Genomic DNA, 17,376 nt, shown 5'->3' on the forward strand with positions numbered 1-17,376 from the left:
CCATGATGACATTGTATCTCAGTGAATCCTGGTAGGATCAGCCGAATGTATAATCTAAATATGTGTTTATTTAACTCAGATGCACACTCTCACCAAAACACGATGCATTGCAGTGACAGGCACACGCAAGGCTCCCAAATATAAACCACGGACAACTTCCAGCGAACGAATACAAATCATTTCACTTTCCAGTCACTTTGTAGCATCAGTTGGGAGCAGCAGTTAGTTGCGTCAGGGTGGAACTCCCACTTCTCTATAACACAACCTTTTACCTATTAAATATGGAGCTTATCCGAGAGATTCCGGAACAAAGAGAACTAAAATGGAAAACCTAACGACTAAAATCCATCTACCTGTGATTGTGCAATTGAATTACAATAGTCAGCGACCACAAATCGGAGCTACAAACACAGATAACTAGGACGCGGGACAAGAATCTCTCCTTAACCAAAACTAGAATTATTCCCAGTGGGCGGTCTCAGCATTGGATGATGATGGCTTTGGGTGGCCGAATTGGGCGTGCCAGGATTGAACATGACGCTTGGTGCTGACGTTGAGCCTGGGTGGATAGCCGAGAGTGGCAGGCGAGGCCCAAATGAGAGCATATGCTGCTGTTGTTGCTGCTGCTGCTGACGCTGTTGCTGCTGCTGGCTGCTGCTGCTGCTGCAAGAAAGCAAGCTGGGCTGGATGTCCCTGCATGTTATTGGCGTAATACGCTTGCATGTTGGCCGGAGGCATTGCTCCTTGCATTGCTGGTGGTCGAGGGTTGGCTTGATTCATTGGATTTGAGGCCATGGTGCTGCTGCCTCCGGGCATTGGGCCTCCACTGGAACCAAACCGAGCTGACATCACCCGGGTACGCTGAGCATTAAGATTCTGCCTTCCCCTCTCAACCTGCTCACTTTCCTTCAAAAGCAGGGTCTCGACCTCTGCAAATTGCTTCAACTTCAACTCCAATCTCTTCAACTGTCAATCAGTATTACAGCAGACATAGTTAGAATATTGAAAGCAACATAAATACCACCTAGTATGTCTCAAGATCATAAAAATACCATTAGTATTAATTTCCAGGTGATCAACAGAAGAAGGCTGGGTAAGATTTCAGACAAATACCCAAATGATACTGGGCTGGAGCTTCCTGGCTTTTAGTAAAATATGGTTTTCCTTATGCAAAATGATATCACCTAGTTGTAACAAATTCTAAAAATATTATGGCGGAACAACTTATTTTCTTTAACCACATTCAGGTCAGCAGAACTTGTCAAAACCTCATCTGCGGCAGAAACCAATGCTTCGGATGCAGTGTTCCTTTTGCTCATGTGCCTCTCTATATGCCCAAAACATATTTGCTTTTCTCACTGTTTTTATCCAAGTGGGGCAACCATGTCAAGGGCGCTCGTAATTTGAGGTTTAATCAAAATTCAAAAGAAGCAAACGATTTGTGCAGTGTTACAGCAACTTCAGTGCCAAATCAGATTTCAAGGCTTCCATCTTGACTCATAAGCCATAAGTAAATGTGCAGAACTGGCACAGCAAGAAATGCAACATATGCAGCAAAATAAAAAGGAAGCAAACTAGACCATAAGCACCCTCATACAGATTCAGCATGCTGAACTTTCCCTCCTACAAACCTGGTGGTTTATGATGGTGGCCGCCAGTCTCTGAATTTCACGCTCCTCCTGATCTGCAAAAAGTTTGCACTTTGTTGCCGCTGCTGACAAGCCACACATTGCAGCATATTTGACGTTTTCAGGAGAGACAGATGAGGCATCTGTTTCAAAATAATATCGCATTTACAATAATTTTGTATAGAAAACATATACAGAAATGACATACTGATTTGAGGAATAAAGCAGTTACCATAGTTTGGACGAGCAGCTTGACCCATAGCATCATTGCCTTCTGGACACATCCTGGCAGTAAAAAATCATGGTAAGAGATACTCAAGAAAGGTAAGACAAAAAGACTACAATAAACCAAGCAGTGCTGACGGTTTTGCAAGACAAGCTCGCTGTACTGACTTGGCTAAGCAAGTTGAGCAGCTCTTACTAGGTATCTACTCAGAACCCCAAGTCGCTTGACTTGGGATAAGTCAGTATCCTGTGTCCAGATAGTGCGGGATGCCAAAAGGAAGTGCCAACCAAAGAAAGCAGGGTGCACGAGGGGCAGAAAACCTAACCACTCCAAATATGATTGTATGTGTAATGCCAACTAAAAATAGTTCTGGACATGCACTACTGACTTAAAAACCAGCTTTCTACCTACCTAAATCTCCAGCTGGAGTCAACTCGTCGAATTGAAAACAATCAAGCAGTTTGACAAAATTGAGACTTGCATCTCCTGTCATAAAACCAACATCGCAAATTTGATTTAACAAATGTTCATTAATCACATCACTGGGCATCCGTAATGCATTGCATCATTTTTCTTTAATCCAAGATAGACTCCAATACATATTGCTAATAAGCCACCTCATTTACAGCCCACTGGGTTGAACTCATTTTAAATATTCTTATGTACCAAAGAGATGTTTTGGTTAGAAAAGCCTGTAAGGGCTTTTTGATCCAAAGGATTCCTGAAGGAATTTTGTAGGACTCTTACCCATAGGAATTTTTTCCTATAGAAGCCATTTGATTAAAAAAAAATTGAACCCTCCAAAATTCCTATGGATTGCTTTCCTATACTACAATCCCATAGGATTTCTGGCAAGAGGTTAGACCTCTTGAAAAAATGCCTATATTTGTATGAGAACTATGACATACTCAATCTATGTACTCCTTCCGATTCATATTAATTGACTTCAATATGGATGTATCTAGAACTAAAATATGTCTAGATACATCTATTTTAGAGTCAATTAATATGAACCGGAGGGAGTAGAAAATTCCTGTGTTTTTCCTGTGGTGCAACCAAATGACTTCTACAACTAGTTCATGCATCTTGTATTCCTATATGATTTCACATATCATGACATACTATTCCTGTGTTTTTCCTATTCCTATGATTTTGAAATCCTTTGAATCAAACAGGCCCTACAGTGTGTTTGAGAAAACGATCTCTATGCAAGACATCCTCAGGCCTCAGCAGACTATAAAAGTATATCAGTACTTTCATCAGTATTGTTAGTAAAGTAATAAGCAGCCCAAAAAATGGCAGGAAAAGTGCAAGTGATTGATACTTATATGGTATATAAGTGGCTCACCTGGAATCATCTCTCGTCAAAACAGATAAAGCAGCATTTGCACAGGATGCTGCTATTCTTGGTCCTACTGCAGAGGCCAAGAATGCAACCTGCAAAACATTTCTGAACAGTTAGACCAACAATATAATATATCTACAGCAGCCTGAACAGACGTACATCAACAACAGGAAACTGTATAACATTAACTAGCTAGAAGAACCAGTGTGATCCAACTTGTGAGGGGGTTCTCAGCAAAATTGCCAACCTATCTGCTTGTCGCTCTTCAGGTGCATCTAAATATGATTCTTTCAAATTTCATTCAACTGCTCGTGTTCAGAGTTATGTCAGAACTAAAATATGATGCGCACTCAATATTCAGCATGAAATGTACATAGATTTCCACCTATCATCAGGGTTGCATATTCCCTATAATGTACCTCCAGTGCCCCCAATCAGGTTTTTTAGTTTGAGCATTCAATCAATGACAATAAGCTATTTATACTCACAGCAATGACAACATGTTTTGCGGCTTTCTACACATTTTTGTGCTGTTCAATCAACCTGTAAGTGGGCATGTCCATGGGTACCCGCTATGTGCTCACTTATGTCCGCTTGACTTAAGCAAGATAGGCGCTTGTGCATGTTTAATTATCACAAATTAGGCGGTGGCCGCTAACCCCACCACGTGCACGTTTAAATTAGTCAGATGAAAATAGTAGAGACAAAATACTACTGCCTCACGGGTGGTCACGCGCTGCACGCTGCTTCTAGCTCGTGCTCCCGCGACGTAACAGGGAAAAAAGGCAACCATCGCTATAGATCGCGGTCCCACCACGTTCTATTCGCTCACCTTATCTTCTTCTCACTCGATTTCAGCTCTTCACCGAAATTTTTCTTCGATCTCAGTCGATTTCAGCTCTCCACGTTCTCTTCGCTTCAGTCAATTTCAGCCGCCACGTCCTCCCCTAGCGCCACCAGCCGCCACCCTCCCCTAACACCGCCACGCCTGCCGCCTGGAGCAAGCAGTCGCCGCAACTGCATCTTGCTGTTCCTTGGAAGACCTGGAGTAGGGATACCTTCTGACGGCAGTTCTTGGAAGGCATCATTCACCTGCGGACCTCGCCACCGTCCAGATCTGCGCCCCACGGAGAGCGTCGGACTGCAGCTCCGGACAGACCTCTGCTCCCATGGATCTCGCCGCCTGGAGATTGCTAGCAGAGACGGGGAACAGTGGGATAGAAGGGCTGCGGTGTGGATTTAGGGGAGTCCTCCGGCCAAGGATCCCGCCGCAAGCGCCATGGAGGCAGTTGCGGATGCAGCACGGTGGCGGCGGGCGGCGGTAGCGGGAGTCTTGTGATTGATCAGTCGACCGTTTATTTTCTGCCGTGGGTGTTCACTTAAGGGACTTAATACGATTGGGCTGGGGGCGCCGTGGACATCCCGTGTCCAATTACTGTTCAACAGCTTTTGATGTTTGAGAAGGCAAATAAACTGCAATAAGCTATCCACCCACGCAATGAGTAAAGTTCAATAGTGCCTTAGTACAGCATAGACATCCAGATTAGCAGTGCCACCACGTGGTCAGCAACTACTAATAGTCACAGCTCAATTTCCAAAGTTTGGGAAATGATTCATCTTAAACCCAGGGTGGGCTTTGATTCAGAAGCAACTCAGTTACAAAAATTTTGGAATTTACAGTATGCATGCATGTACATCACTGAAATTTGACAGTGTAAAAAGAGCTGAAAATAACTATAGTGTGACTAATCAAAGGCAATAAGACTTTTGACACCTAAAATAGAAATATGCAGTTCAATAAATTTACAGATAGCAACACAAAAGGTGTGCAATCACTCACCAGAGACATTACTGGATTAGCGGAATTAACGAATGGAAGCTGCTGTCCAGGTTGGCTACTTTGGGGAAAGCTTCCTAAGGCAAATAATTGTCACAGTTACGAAATGAAAGCAGATAAACTTTGGCCACCGTCAAAAGTTAAATGTAACAAGATGATAAGTTTGTCTGCAGAGCAAATAGTGAGGGCACCTGAAATGCTGCCGTTGGAATTTGAATGCGAAAATCCATTGCTTTGTACTCTAGATGAAACAGATGCTTCTGGCACTTCCATGCTCTCTAACAAGCCATCTTCCACTGGAAGACGAATAAAATGGTGAATACATTGCGCCTTTGACTTTGTTCCGACATGGTCAGCAATACCATTCCAGTTATCATTGTACTTCTCTACGCCCTCTAGCAACAGTAGAGTTTCATCATCAGTCCAGCTGTCCCCGTCATTGTCTAATCCATCTTTCGTTCCATCCACTCTCTGAAAATCTAAGCTTGAGTGGCCAGGAACAAATCTTGCATCGTGGAAACAATCCGAGCAAAGCGCAATGTCTGCCTGCTCAATCAGTAAAGTTAGTCACCTCGTTCGCACCTTTACAAGCTTCTCTCGAAAAGAGTTTACAATAGTAGAGTAAAATTACTATGATGCCAAAGAATAAAGATATCCATGGACATCTACCTGTAAAACAAAAATCATACATATCTACCCGGAAATCATCATGACGACTACGCCAGCCATGGGCAAGTTGCAATTTTTGAGTAATTTGAAGTACATTTTCAAAAGGTTTTTGCATTTTCATATTTTTTGTAGTGTTGCACAGTTTCCCAGCTATTGTTTGTTTTGCCACTGTGTTTGCACCTCACAAATTGTTTGTACGTTATGCAAGTTATGAACAGCTGTATGATAGCTACCCCGAGAATAGATTATGCATTTAGATTGAAGCCAATAATATAATGGCTCATTGGAACAATTTCAACTCAAAGCTAGCATTTAAGATGAGCTGGAGGATGAGATCCGGTCAGAGAAGCTTACTATTTTTAAGACAATTTATCTGTTGGAAGATCTAAGCAAATGTGCACATAAACATGACAGCACAAAATAAGAAGGCTATTTCAAAAACATGCGCTTCTGATCAATTTTTGGTGTAAAAGATTTTATTAGGGCTATTCGAAGTTGGCAACTTTCCAACAGTGCCACACCATGTGATAGCATAAACATTGCAATGAATAGCATATTATAATATTTTCAATACCTACTGTGTGTTAAGACTTTGAATTACTGCAATATTATTTAATGCATTACACGAATTACATATGTGCATACTTGGGGGTGGGAGAGGACCACTAGCACATCCCAAAGAAACGGAAATAAGGACAAATAAAATAATTGATGTATGTTCAGGAACGGAAATGTTAGCTGCCCAACTCTCATCCTAGGGTAAATCATATTGAAAACAGAATGTGATTTATACTGGACTAACATGATAATTGTCATATTACAAAGCAAATACACTGATAACTTGCAGCGCCATGATAACTCAAATATACATCTCTTAACCAAAGAATCCCGTAAATTTTATGAGCTTTTGGTACTTAAAATTGCAGACGTGAGTAGAAGTTGAAATGTAACCCTCAAGCATAACATATGGAGCACTATTGCACTAATCAGTTCCTTTTCGCATGATCGCTGTGGTAAATCAATGCTAAACTTCAAATGGAAGATACTCGACAATACGGAATCATTCTACAGAATAAATTAATTTTAAGGGTAAATGTTAAGAGAACAATTACATAATCAACAGTTCTGATGGTGCAGAGAAAGATTTTCTCTAAAAACGTGGATAAAGAGTCTCCCATAACTGAGAACAAAAAATCTCCATAAAGTTACAGTTATATTATACGTACCTCCTTTTGTGACTCATAGTGTAAGCTGGGCAAAGGTTGTAAGCAATAACTACAAAAACTCTCGGACAGGCGCTCCCAAATCTTTTCATCCAAGTCTGCAAGACCAGTATCACCATTTGGCACCTCCAGAGCAGAGGAAGTCGAGGCCACCGACGCGATATCCTCCGCCCGGACACTGCACTTTGGGCGATCAAACAAAACCAAGCCATCAATCGATTTCAACGGCGCGGATTGCAGCTGCAGCTCCCCTGTCTGCTCCTCCCTGACTAACGACGTTGCCAATCTCAAGCCCCGGTGCACAGACCCAGCGGCGAGGTAGTTAATGATCCCCCACGTGTCCAGGAACCTGACGATCCTACTCAGGTCGTACAGTTCAGTCGTGTTGGTGACGAGCCCCTGGCACTCGGCAAACGCGAGCCTCCTGGCGGGCCGCTCCAGGTACTTGACAATCACCTTGTTCCTCAGCATGATGTACTTCTCCGGCGTGTTCCCCGGGGACTTCCCCGAGAAGAAGTGCGGCACCACCTGCCTCTCCAGCCTGTGCACCGTTGCCGGCGAGAACCAATCTGCAAATCGCAAATCAGCCCGTCAGCGTACTGTTGTAGTAATGGTTTGGGTTACTAGGAGGCAGACTTGGAGTGGAGAGGAAGAACAAACCTGCGTGTCGGGGCACGAGGAGCAGCTTGCCGTAGAACTGCTTGGGCACGCCCTGGCCTTCCATGAGCGGAGGCACGGTGCAGACGTAGGAGGACGGCCTGTCGGGGTCGTTGGAGAGGGACGGGTGGTCCGGGAGCATGGCCGCGAGCACCTGCAGCTGGCCGTGCGAGATGTTCTCGAGCGCGGGGGCAGCCGGGGCGGTGGTGTCGCCAGCAGACACGGCACGGTCGGCGGCCACGGCTGCGAGCACGGACGGGTGGACCCGGGTGATGGTGCGGCGGGCGGCCACGGGGAAGCTGGAAATGGGCTCGGCCGCGGAGAGCACCTCCGCGTCGCGGAGGTCGTCGTCATCTAGGGTTTCGGCCCCGTTGGCGGAGGCGTGGGGCGCGTCGTCTTCCGGCGCGGAGTCGGAGTCGTCGGAGTGGTCGGGCTTGGACGGGGAGGGGTCCTGGGAGCGCTTCCGCTTGCGCCACTTGAGCTTCGCATCTGGGATGGGATGGAATTAGGGTTTTGGGGAGGGGAAGGGAGGGGCGGCGGAGGAGGGGGCGTGAGCGCTTGGGGGAATTGCGAGGCGCGAAGGGAGGCGTACCTGAGGAGGAGGAGGCCTTGCGAGGCATCGTCGCCGGCGCCGGCGGAGGCGGAGGCGGAAGCGGTGGTGGGAGCTTGGACTGTGTGCCCGCGACTGACGGGGGCCACGGCGGGACGGGCAGGACAGGCACGTGCGACACAGCCCGAGAGGAGTGACAAGGGGGATTTCAGCTCTCCGGTTCGAATTTCTTCATCACTTTGTAAACCTCTCCTTTTGAATTTGCTCACGTCCCAACATCTTCAAAAACGAAAAACACAAAATATCTTTGAACATTTTGAAAATTGAAAAGGGATTTCTTATTAAAAATGATTAATGACGGTCGGCACTTACGTAAAATGTACAACAGCTAAACCAGTGGCGGACGCACCAAAAAACTATCGTGTGGGCCTGATATCTTGGCAGCATTCCGAGTAACTCCTCAGCCTGGGGTTCCGCCGGAAGAAGCAGGGGCTGCAGTAGCTGCCGAATCTTCTACTGGTACATGGACAACTGTTTGGACTGATGGACTTACCAGTCTTGATCGTTACAAAGGACGATGCTATCATATCGAGCCTGTTGCTGGGGAAGACAACCAATGGATCTGTTATGTAGCTTATCCATTAGACCTATTTGAAAAGGGTTCCGTTACTAACATGTTTACTTCTATTGTGGGTAACGTATTTGATTTCAAAGCCCTACGTGCTCTACGTCACCTCCCAATTTTTATTTTTACACTACCCTGTTTTCTGCTGTTTTTGGTTTCAGAAATCCTAGTAACGAAATATTCTCGGAATTGGACGAAACGAAGACCCAGGGCCCTATTTTTCCACGGAGCTTCCAGAAGACCGAAGAACACACGAAGTGGGGCCACGAGGTGGCCAGGCTATAGGGCGGCGCGGCCCAAGCCCCGGCCGCGCCGACCTATAGTGTGGGCCCCTCGTGACGCCCCTTGACCCGCCCTTCCGCCTACTTAAAGCCTCCGTCGCGAAACCCCGATGCGAAAAACCACGATACGGAAAACCTTACCGAGACGCCGTCGCCGCCGATCCCATCTCGGGGATTCTGGAGATCTCCTCCGGCACCCTCGCCGGAGAGGGGATTCATCTCCCGGAGGACTCTACACCGCCATGGTCGCCTCCGGAGTGATGAGTGAGTAGTTCACCCCCGGACTATGGGTCCATAGCAGTAGCTAGATGGTTGTCTTCTCCTCATTGTGCTTCATTGTTGGATCTTGTGAGCTGCCTAACATGATCAAGATCATCTATCCGTAATTCTATATGTTGTGTTTGTCGGGATCCGATGGATAGAGAATACCATGTCATGTTAATTATCAAGTTATTATACATGTGTTGTTTATGATCTTGCATGCTCTCCGTTTCTAGTAGAGGCTCTGGCCAAGTTTTTACTTTTAACTCCAAGAGGGAGTACTTATGCTCGATAGTGGGTTCATGCCTCGCATTGACACTCGGGGAGTGACAGAAACCCCTAAGGTTGTGTTGTGTTGTTGCCACTAGGGATAAAACATTGGCGCTATGTCCGAGGATGTAGTTGTTGATTACATTACGCACCATACTTAATGCAATTGTCTCGTTGTTAGCAACTTAATACTGGAGGGGGTTCGGACGATAACCTGAAGGTGGACTTTTTAGGCATAGATGCAGCTGGATGGCGGTCTATGTACTTTGTCGTAATGCCCAATTAAATCTCACTATACTTATCATGTCATGTATGTGCATTGTTATGCCCTCTTTATTTGTCAATTGCCCGACTGTAATTTGTTCACCCAACATGCTTTTATCTTATGGGAGAGACACCTCTAGTGAACTCGTGGACCCCGGTCCATTCTTTAATACCGAAATACAAATCTGCCGCAATACTTGTTTTTACTATTTTCTCTGCAAACAATCATCTTCCACACAATACGGTTAATCCTTTGTTACAGCAAGCCGGTGAGATTGACAACCTCACCGTTTCGTTGGGGCAAAGTACTTTGGTTGTGTTGTGCAGGTTCCACGTTGGCGCCGGAATCTCCGGTGTTGCGCCGCACTACATCCCGCCGCCATCAACCTTCAACGTGCTTCTTGGCTCCTCCCGGTTCGATAAACCTTGGTTTCTTTCTCGAGGGAAAACTTGCTGCTGTGCGCATCATACCTTCCTCTTGGGGTTGCCCAACGAACGTGTGAAATACACGCCATCAAGCTCTTTTTCCGGCGCCGTTGCCGGGAGATCAAGACACGCCGCAAGGGGAGTCTCCACTTCTCAATCTCTTTACTTTGTTTTTGTCTTGCTTTATTTTATTTACTACTTTGTTTGCTGCACTTATATCAAAACACACAAAAATTAGTTGCTAGCTTTACTTTATTTACTGTCTTGTTTGCTATATCAAAAACACAAAAAAATTAGTTTACTTGCATTTACTTTATCTAGTTTGCTTTATTTACTATTGCTAAAATGGCCAACCCTGAAAATACTAAGTTGTGTGACTTCACTAGCACAAATAATAATGATTTCTTATGCACACCTATTGCTCCACCTCGCTACTACAGCAGAATTCTTTGAAATTAAACCTCGCTTTACTTAATCTTGTTATGCGAGAGCAATTTTCTCGGTGTTAGTTCTGATGATGCCGCTGCCCATCTCAATAATTTTGTTGAACTATGTGAAATGCAAAAGTATAAAGATGTAGATGGTGACATTATAAAATTAAAATTGTTCCCTTTCTCATTAAGAGGAAGAGCTAAAGATTGGTTGCTATCTCTCGCCTAAGAATAGTATTGATTCATGGACTAAATGCAAGGATGCTTTTATTGGTAGATATTATCCCCTCGCTAAAATTATATCTTTGAGGAGTAGCATAATGAATTTTAAACAATTGGATAATGAACATGTTGCTCAAGCTTGGGAAAGAATGAAATCTCCGGTTAAAAATTGCCCAACCCATGGACCGACTACTTGGATGATCATCCAAACCTTCTATGCAGGACTAAATTTTTCTTCGCGGAATTTATTGGATTCAGCTGCTGGAGGTACCTTTATGTCCATCACTCTTGGTGAAGCAACAAAGCTCCTTGATAATATGATGGTTAATTACTCTGAATGGCACACGGAAAGAGCTCCACAAGGTAAGAAGGTAAATTCTATTGAAGAATCCTCTTCCTTGAATGATAAAGTTGATGCTATTATGTCTATGCTTGCGAATGATAGGACTAATGTTGATCCTAATAATGTTCCATTAGCTTCATTGGTTGCTCAAGAAGAACATGTTGATGTGAACTTCATTAAAAATAATAATTTCAACAACAATGCTTATCTAACAATTCTAGTAATAACTATAGGCCATATCCTTATAATAATGGTAACGGTTATGCTAATTCTTATGGGAATTCTTACAACAATAATAGGAATACACCCCTGGACTTGAAGCCATGCTTAAAGAATTTATTAGTACACAAACTGCCTTTAACAAATCTCGTTGAGGAAAAGCTCAATAAAATTGATATTCTTGTTTCTAGAGTTGATAGTCTTGCCTCCGATGTTGATCTTTTGAAATCGAAAGTTATGCCTAATAGGGATATTGAAAATAAAATTGTTACTACAGCAAATGCCATCCAAGTTAGAATTAATGAGAATATAAGATTAATGGCTGAACTGCGTGCTAGGTGGGATAGAGAAGAAAATGAAAAACTAGCTAAGAAGGAAAATGTAGCTAAAGTTTGGACTATTACCACCACTAGCAATGCTAATGATTCATATGTTGCTGCACCTCCTACTATCCATGATAAAATAATTGGTGTTAGCAATGCTTCTACTCCTAGTGCAAAGCGCGCAAAATTACCCGAAACCGCTAAAACCGCTGAAACCGCTTGTGATAAAACTGCTAAAATTTTTTCCAACCTTGGGGATGATAATCCCATTGCTTTAGATTGTAATGATTTAGATTTTGATGATTGCCATATCTCTGAAGTTATAAAGTTCTTGCAAAAACTTGCTAAGAGTCCCAATGCTAGCGCTATAAACTTGGCTTTCACAAAACATATTACAAATGCTCTCATAAAAGCTAGAGAAGAGAAACTAAAACTTGAAACTTCTATTCCTAGAAAGCTAGAGGATGGTTGGGAGCCCATCATTAAAATGAGAGTCAAAGATTTTGATTGTAATGCCTTATGTGATCTTGGTGCAAGTATTTCGTTATGCCTAAAAAAGTCTATGATATGCTTGACTTGCCACCATTGAAGAATTTTTATTTGGATGTTAATCTCGCGGATAATGCTAAAAAGAAACCTTTGGGGAAAGTTGATAATATTCATATTATGGTTAACAATAACCTTGTCCCCGTTGATTTTGTTGTCTTGGATATTGAATGCAATGCATCTTGCCCCATTATATTGGGAAGACCTTTTCTTCGAACCGTTGGTGCTACTATTGATATGAAGGAAGGTAATATTAAATATCAATTTCCTCTCAAGAAAGGTATGGAACACTTCCCTAGAAAGAGAATGAAGTTACCTTATGATTCTATCATTAGAACAAATTATGATGTTGATGCTTCATCTCTTGATGTTACTTGAGATACACTTTCGCGCCTAGCCGAAAGGCGTTAAAGAAAAGCGCTTATGGGAGACAACCCATGTTTTTACTCCAGTATTTTTGTTTTATATTTGAGTCTTGGAAGTTGTTTACTACTGTAGCAACCTCTCCTTATCTTAGTTTTATGTTTTGTTGTGCCAAGTAAAGTCTTTGATAGAAAAGTAAGTACTAGATTTGGATTACTCGCGCAGTTCCAGCATTTCTTTGTCGTCACGAATCTGGGTCTATCTCCCTCGTAGGTAGCTCAGAAAATTACGCCAATTTACGAGCATGATCCTCAGATATGTACGCAACTTTCATTCAATTTGAGCATTTTCGTTTGAGCAAGTCTGGTGGCCTAATAAAATCCATCTTTACGGACTGTTCTGTTTTGACAGATTCTGTCTTTTATTTCGCATTGCCTCTTTTGCTATGTTGGATGAATTTCTTTGATCCACTAATGTCCAAGTAGCTTTATGCAATGTCCAGAAGTGTTAAGAATGATTGTGTCACCTCTGAACATGTGAATTTTTATTATGCACTAACCCTCTAATGAGTTGTTTCGAGTTTGGTGTGGAGGAAGTTTTCAAGGATCAAGAGAGGAGTATGATGCAATATGATCAAGGAGAGTGAAAGCTCTAAGCTTGGGGATGCCCCGGTGGTTCACCCCTGCATATATTAAGAAGACTCAAGCGTTTAAGCTTGGGGATGCCCAAGGCATCCCCTTCTTCATCGACAACATTATCGTGTTCCTCCCCGAAACTATATTTTTATTCGGCCACATCTTATGTACTTTGCTTGGAGCGTCGGTTTGTTTTTGTTTTTTGTTTTGTTTGAATAAAATGGATCCTAGCATTCACTTTATGGGAGAGAGACACGCTCCGCTGTTGCATATGGACAAATATGTCCTTAGGCTCTACTCATAGTATTCATGGCGAAGTTTCATCTTCGTTAAATTGTTATATGGTTGGAATTGGAAAATGCTACATGTAGTAACTCTAAAATGTCTTGGATAATTTGATACTTGGCAATTGTTGTGCTCATGTTTAAGCTCTTGCATCATATACTTTGCACCCATTAATGAAGAAATACTTAGAGCTTGCTAATTTGGTTTGCATATTTGGTTTCTCTAGAGTCTAGATAACATCTAGTATTGAGTTTTGAACAACAAGGAAGACGGTATGGAGTCTTATAATGTTTACCATATGTCTTTTATGTGAGTTTTGCTGTACCGTTCATCCTTGTGTTTGTTTCAAATAACCTTGCTAGCCTAAACCTTGTATCGAGAGGGAATACTTCTCATGCATCCAAAATACTTGAGCCAACCACTATGCCATTTGTGTCCACCATACCTACCTACTACATGGTATTTATCCGCCATTCCAAAGTAAATTGCTTGAGTGCTACCTTTAAAACTCCATCATTCACCTTTGCAATATATAGCTCATGGGACAAATAGCTTAAAAACTATTGTGGTATTGAATATGTACTTATGCACTTTATCTCTTATTAAGTTGCTTGTTGAGCGATAACCATGTTTCTGGGGACGCCATCAACTATTCTTTGTTGGATATCATGTGAGTTGCTATGCATGTCCGTCTTGTCTGAAGCAAGAGAGATCTACCACCTTCATGGTTGGAGCATGCATGTTGTTAGAGAAGAACTTTGGGCCGCTAACTAAAGCCATGATTCATGGTGGAAGTTTCAGTTTGGACATATATCCTCAATCTCATATGAGAATAATAATTGTTGCCACATGCTTATGCATTAAAGAGGAGTCCATTATCTCGTTGTCCATGTTGTCCCGGTATGGATGTCTAAGTTGAGAATAATCAAAAGCGAGAAATCCAAAATGCGAGCTTTCTCCTTAGACCTTTGTACAAAGCGGCATGGAGGTACCCCATTGTGACACTTGGTCAAAACATGTGCATTGCAAAGATCCGGTAGTCCAAGTTAATTAGGACAAGGTGCGGGCACTATTAGTATACTATGCATGAGACTTGCAACTTGTAAGATATAACTTTCATAACTCATATGCTTTATTACTACCGTTGACAAAATTGTTTCATGTTTTCAAAATAAAAGCTCTAGCACAAATATAGCAATCGATGCTTTCCTCTTTGAAGGACCATTCTCTTTACTTTTATGTTGAGTCAGCTTCACCTATTTCTCTCCACCTCAAGAAGCAAACACTTGTGTGAACCGTGCATTGATTCCTACATACTTGCATATTGTACTTGTTATATTACTCTATGTTGACTATTATCCATGAGATATACATGTTACAAGTTGAAAGCAACCGCTGAAACTTAATCTTCCTTTGTGTTGCTTCAATACCTTTACTTTGATTTATTGCTTTATGAGTTAACTCTTATGCAAGACTTATTAATACTTGTCTTGAAGTACTATTCATGAAAAGTCTTTGCTATATGATTCACCTGTTTACTCATGTCATCACCATTGTTTTGATCGCTGCATCCACTACATATGTTTACAAATAGTATGATCAAGGTTATGATGGCATATCACTTCGAAATTATCTTTGTTATCGTTTTACCTCGCTCGGGACGAGCAGTAACTAAGCTTGGGGATGCTTGATACGTCTCCGACGTATCGATAATTTCTTATGTTCTATGCCATATTATTGATGATACCTACATGTTTTATGCACACTTTATGTCATATTCGTGCATTTTCTCGGAACTAACCTATTAACAAGATGCCGAAGTGCCGCTCTCGTTTTCTGCTGTTTTTGGTTTCAGAAATCCTAGTAACGAAATATTCTCGGAATTGGACGAAACGAAGACCCAGGCCCTATTTTTCCACGGAGCTTCCAGAAGACCGAAGAACACACGAAGTGGGGCCACGAGGTGGCCAGGCTATAGTGCGGCACGGCCCAAGCCCTGGCCGCGCCGACCTATAGTGTGGGCCCCTCGTGACGCCCCTTGACCTGCCCTTCCGCCTACTTAAAGCCTCCGTCGCGAAACCCCTGATGCGAAAAACCACGATACGGAAAACCTTACTGAGACGCCGTCGCCGCCGATCCCATCTCGGGGATTCTCGGAGATCTCCTCCGCACCCCGCCGGAGAGGGGATTCATCTCCCGGAGGACTCTACACCGCCATGGTCGCCTCCGGAGTGATGAGTGAGTAGTTCACCCCTGGACTATGGGTCCATAGCAGTAGCTAGATGGTTGTCTTCTCCTCATTGTGCTTCATTGTTGGATCTTGTGAGCTGCCTAACATGATCAAGATCATCTATCTCGTAATTCTATATGTTGTGTTTGTCGGGATCCGATGGATAGAGAATACCATGTCATGTTAATTATCAAGTTATTATACATGTGTTGTTTATGATCTTGCATGCTCTCCGTTTCTAGTAGAGGCTCTGGCCAAGTTTTTACTTTTAACTCCAAGAGGGAGTACTTATGCTCGATAGTGGGTTCATGCCCGCATTGACACTCGGGGAGTGACGAAACCCCTAAGGTTGTGTTGTGCCGTTGCCACTAGGGATAAAACATTGGCGCTATGTTCGAGGATGTAGTTGTTGATTACATTACGCACCATACTTAATGCAATTGTCTCGTTGCTAGCAACTTAATACCGGAGGGGGTTCGGACGATAACCTGAAGGTGGACTTTTTAGGCATAGATGCAGTTGGATGGCGGTCTATGTACTTTGTCGTAATGCCCAATTAAATCTCACTATACTTATCATGTCATGTATGTGCATTGTTATGCCCTCTTTATTTGTCAATTGCCCGACTGTAATTTGTTCACCCAACATGCTTTTATCTTATGGGAGAGACACCTCTAGTGAACTCGTGGACCCCGGTCCATTCTTTAATACTGAAATACAAATCTGCTGCAATACTTGTTTTTACTATTTTCTCTGCAAACAATCATCTTCCACACAATACGGTTAATCCTTTGTTACAGCAAGCCGGTGAGATTGACAACCTCACCGTTTCGTTGGGGCAAAGTACTTTGGTTGTGTTGTGCAGGTTCCACGTTGGCGCCGAATCTCCGGTGTTGCGCCGCACTACATCCCGCCGCCATCAACCTTCAACGTGCTTCTTGGCTCCTCCTGGTTCGATAAACCTTGGTTTCTTTCTGAGGGAAAACTTGCTGCTGTGCGCATCATACCTTCCTCTTGGGGTTGCCCAACGAACGTGTGAAATACACGCCATCAGATACTAATAGTGAAATCCAGAACACTTGTCATATGATGATCAACTTCAAAATAAGAACCTCAAAGTTATTGGCATTTGACCAACAAACCTAGAAGTTATTGATGTTGAAGTGTTTTTCTGAATAATGAGGAAAGCTAAAAGAGAAACTACAAAAGATTATTGGCAGAAAGAAAGAAAAGACTAGCAAGTCTAGCTCAGGTGTATACAAATGATATACATGTTATGGTTGTATTCCTAGTTAGGTCACACAATGAAATTCTTGGGTATTAGTACCATATTGGTTGGTATGAAGTGTCATACAAAACAACGCAATACAAGAATACAATGGCCTAAGTGATCGATGAGGAATATGGTAATAATGCACGTCTGGAACATAATAAAGTGTTGTTATGTTTATCGTTGGCATTCTACCTAGCCCTTAGAATTTATAATAAAGAACTTAATAATTGTTATTTTGCTCTGG

At 42.9% G+C, this 17,376-nt stretch overlaps 1 protein-coding gene across 1 annotated transcript; it reads right to left on the reverse strand.

Annotated features, from left to right (window-relative positions):
* Positions 1-163: 163 nt before the first annotated feature.
* On the reverse strand, positions 164-8,273 carry LOC124652965 (SWI/SNF complex subunit SWI3C homolog). The gene is made up of 10 exons (XM_047192017.1): positions 8,178-8,273; positions 7,589-8,074; positions 6,932-7,497; positions 5,228-5,582; positions 5,040-5,113; positions 3,203-3,291; positions 1,861-1,913; positions 1,632-1,771; positions 646-966; positions 164-611 (listed from the first exon to the last, which is right to left on the reverse strand). Exons 1-10 carry the CDS (start codon positions 8,203-8,205, stop codon positions 444-446), a joined length of 2,280 nt encoding a protein of 759 aa, XP_047047973.1. The 5' UTR covers positions 8,206-8,273; the 3' UTR covers positions 164-443.
* Between the last annotated feature and the right edge of the window lie 9,103 nt (positions 8,274-17,376).

The sequence above is a fragment of the Lolium rigidum genome, chromosome 5, assembly GCF_022539505.1.
Source record: "Lolium rigidum isolate FL_2022 chromosome 5, APGP_CSIRO_Lrig_0.1, whole genome shotgun sequence".
Taxonomy (NCBI): domain Eukaryota; kingdom Viridiplantae; phylum Streptophyta; class Magnoliopsida; order Poales; family Poaceae; genus Lolium; species Lolium rigidum.